The sequence below is a fragment of the Rissa tridactyla genome, chromosome Z, assembly GCF_028500815.1.
Source record: "Rissa tridactyla isolate bRisTri1 chromosome Z, bRisTri1.patW.cur.20221130, whole genome shotgun sequence".
NCBI classification, from domain to species: domain Eukaryota; kingdom Metazoa; phylum Chordata; class Aves; order Charadriiformes; family Laridae; genus Rissa; species Rissa tridactyla.
This window is the reverse complement of record NC_071497.1, coordinates 31,816,989-31,829,465: the sequence shown is the minus strand read 5'-3', so window position 1 is coordinate 31,829,465 and position 12,477 is coordinate 31,816,989. Positions and strand designations below refer to the sequence as shown.

The window sequence follows — 12,477 nt, the reverse complement described above, 5'->3', positions numbered from 1 at the left end:
TTATTTCTTCTTGTGTATATTGCCCTCAGTCATACATCCACTGATTATTTAGAAGCATTCTTTAAAAATCAAGCAATGTGGTTGTGTTAATGTTGGCTTGAGCTAAACTCCTTCTCCCTAGGGAAACAAAACTTGGTATTTTCATTGGTTCTTTTAATTGTGACTTACTTGTCTTAACAGAGTAGCTCTAGCAGTATTTGTTTCCTCTACTTTTTTTAATCTGTTGGTTTCTATGGTGACTGTTAATGATTTAACTCTCCTGCCACTAACTTCCTAGTGTTACAGAGTCAGTGGTAGGATTCCACTGAGATCAGGAATACCTTTTTCCAAGGAAGGAGATGGTATTCTAATGCTTGGGTTTGGTTTTGGGTTTTTTTCTGTTTTTACATGCAGATAACCTTTAAGATGTTGCCCAGTTACAATTTATAATGGAATAGTTATTTTTTTGAATTGTTAAACCTGCTGTCTGCTTTTAAGGAAGGGAAATAAAATAGATTATGAAAAGAGATCATTTTCCCTATGATGCCATTAGTGTAGTGATCAGTTGTCCTTAAATTGCTCCACATATAATGTGTGTGCCCTTTTGTCTTGATGGCTGCAGGGGAGGGCCAGTTTTAGTCCATTTATGCTGTAAAAGGTGGGGGATTTGATGTGATGGATGTCTAGTCAAATATACATGAATTAAATGAGATAACTTGTTTTCCTGAACCCTCATTGAGGTCTTGAGTGCCTTCCCTAGATGTAACTTTAAGTCTTCTCTCTGACTTGAGTTGGTCTAAGTTAAATTGATTAAATGACTTTGATAATCATCACCAGCATGTAGCAACATACAGTTGTAACTTGGTCATCACTATCTGTAACCTGCTTAACCATAGCATAGAGTGAAGGCTTTACTGGGAAAAACCTTGATGGCTAACAGTTTGACAGGCAGATTTCTGCCTAGAAAGTTTAATTTCCAAACTTACACAGCAGGAGACTTTTCTTGATTACATCAGGAATTGAATATTAGCTGTGAGGATGCCCTTGACTTTAGATGAAAGCAAAAGAGGGGATATTATTGCAATTACAAGTACAGAAGTATCACAAGTGCTGCTTTTTTCAATAGAAGTTTTCATTGTGTTCATTACCCTCTATTTTTCCAGTCAAATGCATAATGAAACCACCACAATATATTTGGAGTTAAAGCAACAGAACTGTGGCAAGTTTAATAGGAGCTATTCTTTATTCTTCAATGAATGACTAAAATTTGGATAGAAATTAAATTTATCCATTGAAACTTTTTTGTGCTTTTTTTTTTCCCCCTTATTCCCTTAAAATGGTGGTCATGTTACTTCTAGTGACAGGCCAGTCCTATGAGAATATGGTGACTGAGATCATGTCAATGGGCTATGAACAAGAACAAGTAATTGCGGCGCTGAGAGCCAGCTTCAACAATCCTGACAGAGCGGTGGAATACCTTTTAATGGTGAGCAGCTTATTTTACCTACACCTTGTTCTTTCACTTTTTCTTTTGTCCTCACTAAAGACTAACTTTAACTTTCATTTACTTGTTATTTTGAATATTGTCCAACCAATGAGAGTAATGCATGTTCATAGAGGAGCTACATCTCTAAGCAGAGCATCTGGAAGTCTGAGAATTGGATTTTGAAGGTTACGTGTTACAGGAAATACTGAAGTCATCCCAAACTACTTCTATCGCTTCTTTGCTTTTATTCTTTGTTGATTTGTATAGATATGTATGTAAAGTATGTCCAGTTACAGTGATAGTTTTAACTGCCAGTGGCTGGCTCAAGGAATGATTTTGTGTCACATCTTAGTGGCAGCGTAGCTTTATTTTTGTATTAGCATCTATAACATCGCAAGGGCATTTTTTTAGGTTCCAGATCATTGTTTCTACTAATAATGCACAGTGTTTCTAATAATACTTTCCAAACAGAAAGATTTCAGAGTTTTTTGAAATGTGGTTAATTTAACTGGTGTTTTAATTTAAGCAGTGTTTTGAAGAAGGAACAATTTCTCATTTGACAAATGTATTTTGAAGGTTGAAATGAACTTAATTGGTGTGAGAGGAAACAGAAGAGTAGCTTCACTTTAATGGAAATCTTGTGAGTTGTTTTAGGGGGTTTTTGGATAACTTTTAATTGTATACCTTAATCTGACAGGTGAATTGTAACCACCAGAGAATCTGTCTGGGACCCTGTTGCTTAATCAGTATTTCCAGTACAGTTAGTTTTCTAGCATACCATTTTTTCCCTGATGTTGTTTTTCCTTGTTTCAAGTCTCAACTTTGTTAAAACATTGAAGCCAGTTTTTAAACAGACAACAGATATTTTGAGTACATGAAAAAGTTCAGTTCTCATCTAGTGTTGTGTAAATGAAAGGTGATCAATACTGTCTGCCCTAAGGACGAATGCAGTAGTGCTCCCATCTATTTGCCATAAGTCTCGAATCTCAAACGTTTGGTTTTTTATGCCTTAAAAATGTTGATTTTACTGTTCATTTAATCTGTACATGTACCATAAATCCAGTGCCTCCTGTAAGTGTTGGGCTTGCTGTGCCTGTGCCAATCATGTACAATGTGCAATGCTTGTGCACTCAATCTAGTATTTCCCTGCTCTAGCTTATTTCTGTTCAGGAAGTCACGAATAGAAACAGCAGCCCTACAATGGAGTTCTAGACACGCCACGTTTGCCAAATAGATTAAGTCTGACTGGTCTGAGCAGTTCATTTCTACTCCTTCAGTAGGTTCTGTGTTGAAAACGGGTCCTTCTGTTATATGAGCTGGTCCCTTACTGTTTCACGTTATCCTTCACTGAGAATATCAGGGAACTACAGACTGCTCAGTCTCACTTCTGTGCCTGGCAAGATCATGGAGCAGATCCTCCTGGAATCTCTGCTAAGGCACATGGAAAATAAGGAGGTGATTGGTGACAGCCAACATGGCTTCACCAAAGGCAAATCATGCCTGAAAAATTTGGTGGCCTTCTGTGGTGTTGCCACAGCATTGGTAGATAAGGGGAGAGCAACCAACATCATCTGCCTGGACTTATGCAAAGCGTTTGACACTGCACTGCATGATATCGTGGTCTCTAAATTGGAAAAGCAAGGATTTGATGGATGGACCACTCGGTGGATAAGGAACTGGCTAGATGGCTGCACTCAGAGGGTTGCAGTCAATGGCTCAATGTCCACATGGAAACCGGTGATGAGTGGCATTCCTCAGGGGTCAGTACTAGGACCAGTGCTGTGCAACATCTTTGTTGGCAACGTGGACAGTGGGATTGAGTGCACCCTCAGCAAGTTTGCTGACAACACCAAGCTGTGTGGCACAGTTGACACACTGGAGGGAAGGGATGCCATCCAGAGGGACCTTGACAGGCTTGTGAGGTGGGTGCCTGCGAAATTCATGAAGTTCAGCCAGGCCAAGTGCAAGGTCCTGCCCCTGGGTCATGGCAATCCCAGGCACAAATACAGTTTGGGCAGAGAATGGCTTGAGAGCAGCCCTGAGGAGGACTTGGGCATGTTGGTAGACGAGAATCTCAACATCATGAGCACTTGCAGCCCAGAAAAGCAACTGCATCCTGGGCTGCATCAAAAGAACAGTGGCCAGCAGATCGAGAGAGGTGATTCTTCCCCTCTACTCTGCTGTGGTGAGACTCCACCTGGAGTACTATGTCCAGCTCTGGAACCCTCAGCACAAGAAGGACATGGACCTGGTGGAGTGGGTCCAGCAGAGGGTCACGAAGATGATCAAAGGACTGGAGCATCTGTGCTATGAGGACAGGCTGAGAGAGTTGGGGTTGTTCAGCCTGGAGAAGAGAAGGCTCCGGGGAGACCTTATAGTGGCCTTCCAGTACCTGAAGGGGGCCTACAGGAAGGATGGGGAGGGACTCTTTATCAGGGAGTGTAATGATAGGACAAGGGGTAATGGTTTCAAACTGAAAGAGAGGAGATTTAGATTGGCTATTGGGAAGAAATTCTTTATGTGAGGGTGGTGAGGCACTGGCACAGGTTGCCCAGAGAAGTTTTGGATGCCCCATCCCTGGAAGTGTTCAAGACCAGGCTGGATGGGGCTTTGAGCAGCCTGGTCTAGTGGGAGTTCTCTTTGCCCATGGCAGAGGGTTTGGAACTAGATGATCTTTAAGGTCCCTTCCAACCGGAACCATTTTATGATTCCTCCTCTTCCTGCTGGAAAAGGGAGTGGGGAGGAACAGTCTTGCTCTTAGAGACCATATTAGCTGTCTTTCCTCCAACAACCAGACAATTGGTTGCAGCTTGTTAGTATCGAAATTTTTAGGGACCGTTTCTTTACTGTGAGGGTGGTCAAATGCTGCAACAGGCTTCCTAGAGAGGTGGTCATTGCCCAAGGGTTGTCAATGCTTTAGAGGCATTTATACAATGGCTCTAATAACAGGCTTTAGGTTTTGATCAGCCCTGGACTGCTCAGGAAGTTGGACTGGATGATCGTTATAGATCCCTGCCAGCTTGGAACTATTCTGTTCTAAATGTCTACATTCCTGGTGCTGGGCCTGATGCGATTATTACTCTGTGGAGAACAATGTCAGCTAAAAACTGTTCTGGTGCTCAATTAAACAGTAATTTTATTGCTTAATCCACCATATTGTTTAGTCCACCATAAGGCAAAAATGGACTTTTTGTGGTCCAAGCAATGTTTCCATTCAAAATTAATTGTATGTGAGTTGATATCATGCTTTATTCTGTTGTATTGCTGTGTAAACAAGGTGCATACACCTCCCTAGTCTCATCTGATTACAATTGTACACAGTCTTGGTTATTTGGAGAGTGATACTTCAAGCTTGTATTTAAGAGTTAAGATGATGTTCAAGATGATGAATCATGTCTACATAAATTTGGTTGGACTAGTTTCCATAGTGCTTCTATTCAAGAGCAAACAAGGTTTAAACAAGCATACGCTGGTTGGTCGGGGCATAAGATTAACCCAAGTTCCTACGTGACACTTAGGTTCCTAGAAATGACTGATGTGATGGGAAAAGGTATTTAAGCAGTCCTCTGTAAGGCACTGTGTTGTGGTTTTGGCCGGATTGGCCAATCAGAACGACAGATGGCCCTACCCCACCACCTCTCCAAAGAGACGAGAGGAAGAGATAAGTAGATTTACAAATTTAGAAAAAGAACTAAACTACTTTAATGAAAATAATAATAAATAAGGAAATAGTAAATAATAATAGAATAATAAAAATTTTTAAAAAGTATACAATGTATACAAAACCGTATCCAGCTCCCAGGATGACAATTGTGTCACCAGCAGACACAGGGACAGTCGCAGACTGGAGTCAGTGATGGACAGGAGCTGAATTCTGGAACTAGAGTCAGGAATGCTCGGATCGGGATCAAAGGCAGACGAACAGACAGGGTCCTCCTCACACGTCGGCCATTGAAGAAAGAGAGCGAGCCCCTTGCCCCTTTGATCCCTCAGCTTTTATACTGAGTGTGATGCAGATGGGATGGAATACCCTGTTGGTCAGTTTTGGGTCACCTGTCCCATCTGCTCCTCCCTGCAGGTGGGACCCCTCTGTGCTTCTCTGCTTCTGACCCTCTAATGGGGCAAATAGTGAAGTGAACTCTTTTGGGTTCCTGTCAAGCAACTTCCCTTGCCTGTACCACCAAGGCTTGTAGTCACATAAGAGTCTTTCTTGGTGTCTGTCCCATGCCAAGCTGCCGAAGTCCCTAGGCTTCAGGGAGGAGGATGGAAAGGATAAACTTGGTGCAGGAGTTCAGTAACAGTGGGAAAAACATGGTTAGGTTGTGAAGTTTGAAAGATTCCCGTGCAGGATAAAGGTAATGGAGTAAGGTCTGTCTCAGTTGTATACTTCACATTCTAATTTACTATAATTGTTCTTTTTTTTAGATTTGTCAGTTTCATCCCCCTGAGCAGTTAGTTCATATATGAAGTTGTTTGCACATGGAAAATAAAAAGTCTGAGTTAACTGGTTTTTTAGCTGCTAAAATTTGGTGACATACAGGCCTCTTCACACTTAAGACACAGTAAATGGCAGTTGTCACGCTGTTTTTTTGAAGGAAAGAGGTCCAAAGAGCCCAGTTCTTGTATCTCATGTTAATTTCTTGCCAGATTCTATGGCATCTATAATCTCACTGTTAGCATTGTGTACTACAATTCTGTTGCTGTAATTTAACTTTATTTGCATAATACTATAACATATTGTAACAGTATGTTTTAGTTTAACTTTTTCACTCATATCTAATATCTTAGAAGAGGGTTCAAATCAAGTATTTGTGTAGTAAAATGTAATTTTAAACTGGTGCAATGCACGCTATGCAAACCACATGGTTTTCTTGTCAAAAAACACATTACTTTTCTCACAGTATTCTCTTCCAGTTGTAAATGAATACCTATCACAGCATCTTGCTTTGTATTTGCAGTGAAAGCATTAATGTTTTTTCCTTCGTTCTGAAAAGTAAATAATACATGCAATAAAACAAATATCTTTTAGCATTCTATACGTAATTATGTGAACTGTGTCTTTAGGGTATACCTGGAGATAATCAGGCTGTAGCTGAACCTCCTCAAGTAGCAAGTACTGGTGCCTCTCAGTCTTCATCAGTGTCAGCATCAGTAGCAGCTATACCTACGACTACTAGTTCATTAGGAGGTAAGAAAGGCTATATTTGGGAGGGTGTGATAAACACATGCACTTAAGCATTCTCTGCGTGAGTGAATTTTAAGTTCCTGGTGCTTGTGAACTGATCAAAGTGAATTGTGTAAGAGCTGTAACATGGAAATTCCAAGTGTGGTACTTGCTTGGGACGAATGGCTTGTTGTATGTGGATGTATCTGGAATAAATCATAAAGTTTCTAAAAATGCCGTGAACTTGCACAATTCCTTTGATTCAGTATTCTGGATTTAAATGTAAGAGCACAAATGCAGAGGGGGTTGTGTTTTCTCTCACTTAAACTCTGGCTTCCTGCTTCTGTGTACTACTGTCGACTGTGACTATACTAAATGCATTTACTGGTTGGAAGTTGGAATATCAAGGGAGAAACCTGCAATAAGACCATAAGGTGTAACACCTGAGAGACCTATCCATGACCTAGGACTCCTTGGTCAGCAGTGCAGCACAGGGACAGTGGTTGGTGCCTGCTGAGGAGAACTCTGTCTTAAAGGGAAATAAATACACGAAAGGAGCATAACCAAGGAGTAGGAGAGGTCTGTCTTAGGCTGTGGCAGAGGCAGTGTTCAAGATGCTAGCCTTGATAGAGGCCAGGGTGTTAAACGTACAGGTACTAGTGACAGGCACACATGACATTATCCATAAAGAGAGAGTGGGGTATTTCAGAGCACTTGAGACACTGCTGCGTTCAAGGCAGTACCTAACAGTATAGGATATATGGGAAGGCAGGACTCTCTTGAGAAGGGCAGAACTGACCTAATGCAGGAGGTAGAGAACTCTGTTGTAGGCATGGAGACAACGTGGTAGTCTGGGTAGGTGTCTCTGAATGAGGTTACTCAGAGATGAGACATAACGAGAAAAGTCCTGGAGATCAAGGACAGAAGGCTGTTGCATCTTAAGAGAAGGCTGGGTGAAAAGAAAGTGCATTGTTTAACCATAGAATAAAGAACTCTTGCTTAAAGCTGTAGTAAGTAGTGTGAGGAAGCATATAGTTGGCTTTCATGTCCTGTTTCTATCTACAGTTATAGTGTAGGTACGTATTTTATTAAGAATCTTGGTAACTTTTTAAAATCCATGTTATCTCATTGATTTTTCAGGGCATCCACTTGAGTTTTTACGAAATCAGCCTCAGTTCCAGCAGATGAGACAAATTATTCAGCAAAATCCTTCTCTGTTACCAGCATTGCTACAGCAGATTGGACAGGAAAATCCTCAACTACTGCAGGTGAATCCTAAAACGAAATAATGCTGCTAATTTTGATTTAGCCTTACAAGAAAGGGATATGTTGATGTTAAGTAGGATGATGTGTTAATAGTAGTTACAACATTCTGTTGTTGCCTTTTCAGCATTGTTGTATGAAACATATTTTCTATGACATTAGAAAAGAGTCTGAGTCTATAGGAGGTGCAGAGGTCATCAGGAGCAGGGAAGGGTCACTGCAATTGAACTGAAACATGAAATTGCATTTCTCATGGTTAGATTTAATCATTTTTCTCTATGCACTTTTTACACATTCTTTTGACTATTTAATTCACTGAAAATAAATACTCTAACTTGCCTGTTGGCAGGCTTAGACATGCTTTATTTCAATATATTTATTTCTTTTATACTCTCATACATCACAGCAAATAAGTCAACACCAGGAACATTTTATTCATATGTTGAATGAGCCAGTTCTAGAGTCCCGCCAAGGTTTAAGTGGCAATGATGATGGTGTCAGCACTGGAGGAATAGTGGCAGAATCTGGAAGTGGTCATATGAACTACATTCAAGTAACACCTCAGGAAAAAGAGGCTATAGAAAGGGTGAGTCTTTCTTCTTTGAAATGTTGCTTGGCTGTTGCTGTAGGATGTTGACTCTGGTGCAGGCTTAAGACATGCCTTAAGTTAAACTTTGTTTATGCTTAGTAATTCTGCATCATTTTTGATATTTTATATTTTATATTTGATATCTGTTGTAGCTTTGTTTCAAATCACATCTCTTCTTGCTTTATAGCAATTGAGTCTAAAAATCTTTTGAATATGTCTTACTGAGAAGATGCGGAGCCTTTTAAGTGATCAGAGGCTCTCTGTAATAATTGTTGATTGAATGAGTTACCCTCTGGAATGGAAACTCAGGCAGTAATTCCTCTTGCAAAAGCCTCAGACCAGTACTATTCTAGATTGTGCTGTGATAGCTTTGCAGGTACAAAGGTGTGTCTGCATGAGCACTGTTTGCAAAGCCCTTAGATAGTAAGAGTTCTCATAGTTAAGTAGATTAGTTGAAGTAGCTACTTAACCCAGTTATTTGTCTGTCCATGAGAATTAGTTAATTATAGCTTTCCAAACATACAGGTAAACATGTCCATAAAAATAGACTTGGGGGCGGTATATTGCATTCATAAATACTGTGTGTAACACTGACTAAATACAGATTTGCGTAGATGGCATTGCCTCTGAGATTTTTCTCAGAACAAATTGCAAAGACTTATGTCATACTATGGTAGTGTTTTTGTATATCAAAGACAGTGTTTTTCAACGGGCAAAGCAAAAGGTTATGTCAGGATCATCAGAAAAGAACAATTTTAATACAGGTGTCCATTCTCTAGATCTCAAGGAAATTGAAAATTAACAAAATTAGTCTAATAAAACCGTTTGTCCATGTCCATCTTCGCAGATCATCCTCTCTAGTCTGCTGCATTTTCTTTTAAAACCATTTTATGCAGTAGAGCGTTACCTCTACAATCTGTTCCAAAACTCCACAGACCTGTATCCTTCTTCCCCTTTCCATTAAAGACACACTTCAAAATTTGGGTGTCTTAGTATTACAGCTTACACATCCATGCTGTTTTTGTATTATGCTTCTTCCATGTAAGCATGAAATTAAATCTAAGAATGGTTGATAAGGGACAAAAGGACGTAATTTCTCACAGAGATTTGACCTGCCCTCTATGTAAAATGCCTTGCAGATGCTATGAGGATTTTAAGAAAATCTCCAAATGGTTGTATGTGCTTGCCTTTGGCTAAAAGAAAGATTGATTTGCTGAATGTGTTTAAGCGCAGGCTAAACCCATTTGCCTTGGCACCGTAATAATCTCTTCTCTATCATTCCCATCTCCTGTTGTCATTGTGTCCCAGACATTAATTAATTCCTTGACTTATGAAAAACAGATTGCTCTCAACTTACTTCTTGTGGCTGCGATGTGTAGTCAATTTTTTTTTAAAAGTGAAAGTCCAGTTGTAACAATTGAAAGTATGGCTTAACGTCATGTGTTGGACTTCCTACTAGTGATCGCAGGCTGGGAGCTTTTGTTCTAGGCAACTTTTGTTAACAATCCTGAGATTTGTGTAATTAATAGTTTAGAATGGGCATTGTTTTAAGTTTGTTTTCTGCAGCACAGCAATGTGCCTTTACTTCCTGACATTACTGTGACCCAACCCTGTTTTAGTGACTTACTGTGTCAGTGAAAGGAAGGTGACATGTTTTATGGAGCTTCATTAGACATATTAAATCAATTTTTCAAGTGAGAATTCTGTTTACTAAAGACAAAGGAAACACCTTCTTATTCTTTGCTCACCAAAGGCTGTATTGAGCTAGGCAGTAGTGTTTGTTTCAAGAAGGTGGTAATTGCATAAGCGGCATCTCAAGATACTAGGCATACAAGAAGCTTAATATATAAAATGTACTTTATAAATGTCTTTCTTTTCTTCAGTTAAAGGCATTAGGATTTCCTGAAGGACTTGTGATACAGGCATATTTTGCTTGTGAGAAGAATGAAAACTTGGCTGCCAACTTTCTTCTACAACAGAACTCTGATGAAGATTGAGAGACACTTTTTTATTTCACACCTCACACCAGTGCATTACACTAACTTTGTTCACTGGGTTGTCTGGGATATTTGGGCTTATATTCATAATGCTTGGTATATGGGGCAGGGAGGAGAAGAGAATATGGGAAACAAAGCAAAGGAAGCAGCAAGTATGTCTGCTTTAAATTAGCAGATGGAGGGAATCACAGAGTGTAAAATAATATACAACCAAAAATCAGCTTCTGCAGATAATTAGTTCCTTCTATAAACTGTAGGCTAACTTTTCCTAGGTTTTCGGTCTTACTGTACTAGTTCCAGAAACTTAGTGTAATGCCCTGCTTCATGTTCCTTCCTACTTAGTATTGGTACTGGAAGTAGCCTGTGCTACCTAGATTCTACAATCTGTGTTTCATGGCAATACTGGGTAGCGGCTTTGTGAAATCTAAAGCATCTGAGCAAATGTAAACATGAATGCCAAAATATGGGTAGTTATTTTGCTTTTTCAGTGTGTTAAAGTAGTGCAAGAAGCGCAACATTTTGTTTAATGCTGGATTAAAACAATGTTGGCTGCTTTTTTACAAGTGAAGACCCATTTCAGTTAAAAGTGTCTTGATCATTGAGAAACAACACCTCCTCCTTTGCCCCCCTCAAATGATCTGAGAAGCTATCTACATACACGTAAAATTATTATCCTGTTTACATCTTTCTGGGAAAAATGATAGATATCTAATTACTGTTCACTTCAATGTTATGTTGTAGTAAGTTTTAAAAAGCAATCTGTAAGCATCTGAAGATATTGATCTGTTACTCTTTCATAGATTGTAATGATAGAGCTGTTTCTGTTCAGTAAGGACTTTTGGATTTCTTCACTTCATGAGGAAGAGAAGTTCATAACTCGAGATACCAAGCAAACAATCAAGTTACTCCAGCCCAAAAGAATCTACACTCATACTTTTCTATTGAAAATATGTTCTGGTTATGGAGTTTTGAATCTTACTTCTTGGTACCTGCTTGTCATTTATTTTGCTTTGTCATCATAAAATGTAGCAATCTTTCTTTTAATATACATTGACTTTTAGAGACAATTTTGCCCATCCTTGCAGTCCTAGCAATGAAAACAAATTCCAGTTTAATCGAAAGCTATTGTGTGCAACAGTTCCTGAACAGAGCTTGGGGATATTTTGAGTTCTTACTGTTGTACACCAATTACGTGGATTACAAATGTGTCTCACAAAAGTGTGTTACCACTAGTAAATATTACTACTGGTACAGCACTGAGCTGTTGTATCACTAATGATACTGATAATTCAGTGGTACATCTAAAAAATCGTTTTCTGCTTAGGTTGGGTATCAGTGGATTAACTACTTAATTACTACTTAAGCTCAAAGTACAAGTCAAGTGTCTTGAGAAAAGAGTGAGAACGACTGAAATGTTTGTATTTTCTTTCTTCATTGTTTGACTGTAATCTGTTAAATAATTATCTGCACAAAATAATAAAATGTATTAAAGCTTTTTTCTTTCTATCCTTAGGCATCTGTGATACTTTTCCAGATAATGTGTATTTTCGTTGTTCAGACTTTATTTTAAAATTTTGTAGCTGTATAACGTCGAAGTGATCAGTAGCACAACCCAAATCTGTCAGTATGAGGTGTGATATCGCTAAATAGAAAATAAGTCTTTCATAATGCTTTCATTTTAGAGAAGTTAGCATTAATACCCGAGACAGCCAGTAGACTTCAGCTAAATAGGATACTCAGTGTATTTACGAACTAGAAGAGGTGACTTTTGATTTAACACTCTGCTGGCAAAAAGGAGCTATTTGTTATCCGTAAAAGGAGCGGCTGCCGGGTACTTGAAAAATGCCAAATTGATACAAGGACTTCTTGAATGTACTTCACTGCGTAGCTAACACCCAACTAACACAAAAGCTTTTAGTTTGTGTGAGTCTTCTGTACTGATCAAACTGCTATCAGAAATAACCATTCCTTCTCTAGGAGGTTGGAGAGTAAAGCAAGC

The 12,477-nt window shown here is 39.2% G+C and overlaps 1 protein-coding gene across 1 annotated transcript in view; it reads left to right on the top strand.

The window, feature by feature from the left end:
• RAD23B (RAD23 homolog B, nucleotide excision repair protein) overlaps positions 1–11,984 on the top strand; it is a 39,356-nt gene extending 27,372 nt beyond the window's left edge. The window contains exons 6-10 of the mRNA XM_054185128.1: positions 1,338–1,465; positions 6,530–6,653; positions 7,770–7,897; positions 8,299–8,478; positions 10,365–11,984. Coding sequence (XP_054041103.1) covers positions 1,338–1,465; positions 6,530–6,653; positions 7,770–7,897; positions 8,299–8,478; positions 10,365–10,478 — 674 coding nt within the window. The 3' untranslated portion in view covers positions 10,479–11,984. The remainder of the gene's footprint in view (positions 1–1,337; positions 1,466–6,529; positions 6,654–7,769; positions 7,898–8,298; positions 8,479–10,364) is intronic.
• Positions 11,985–12,477: the final 493 nt, after the last annotated feature.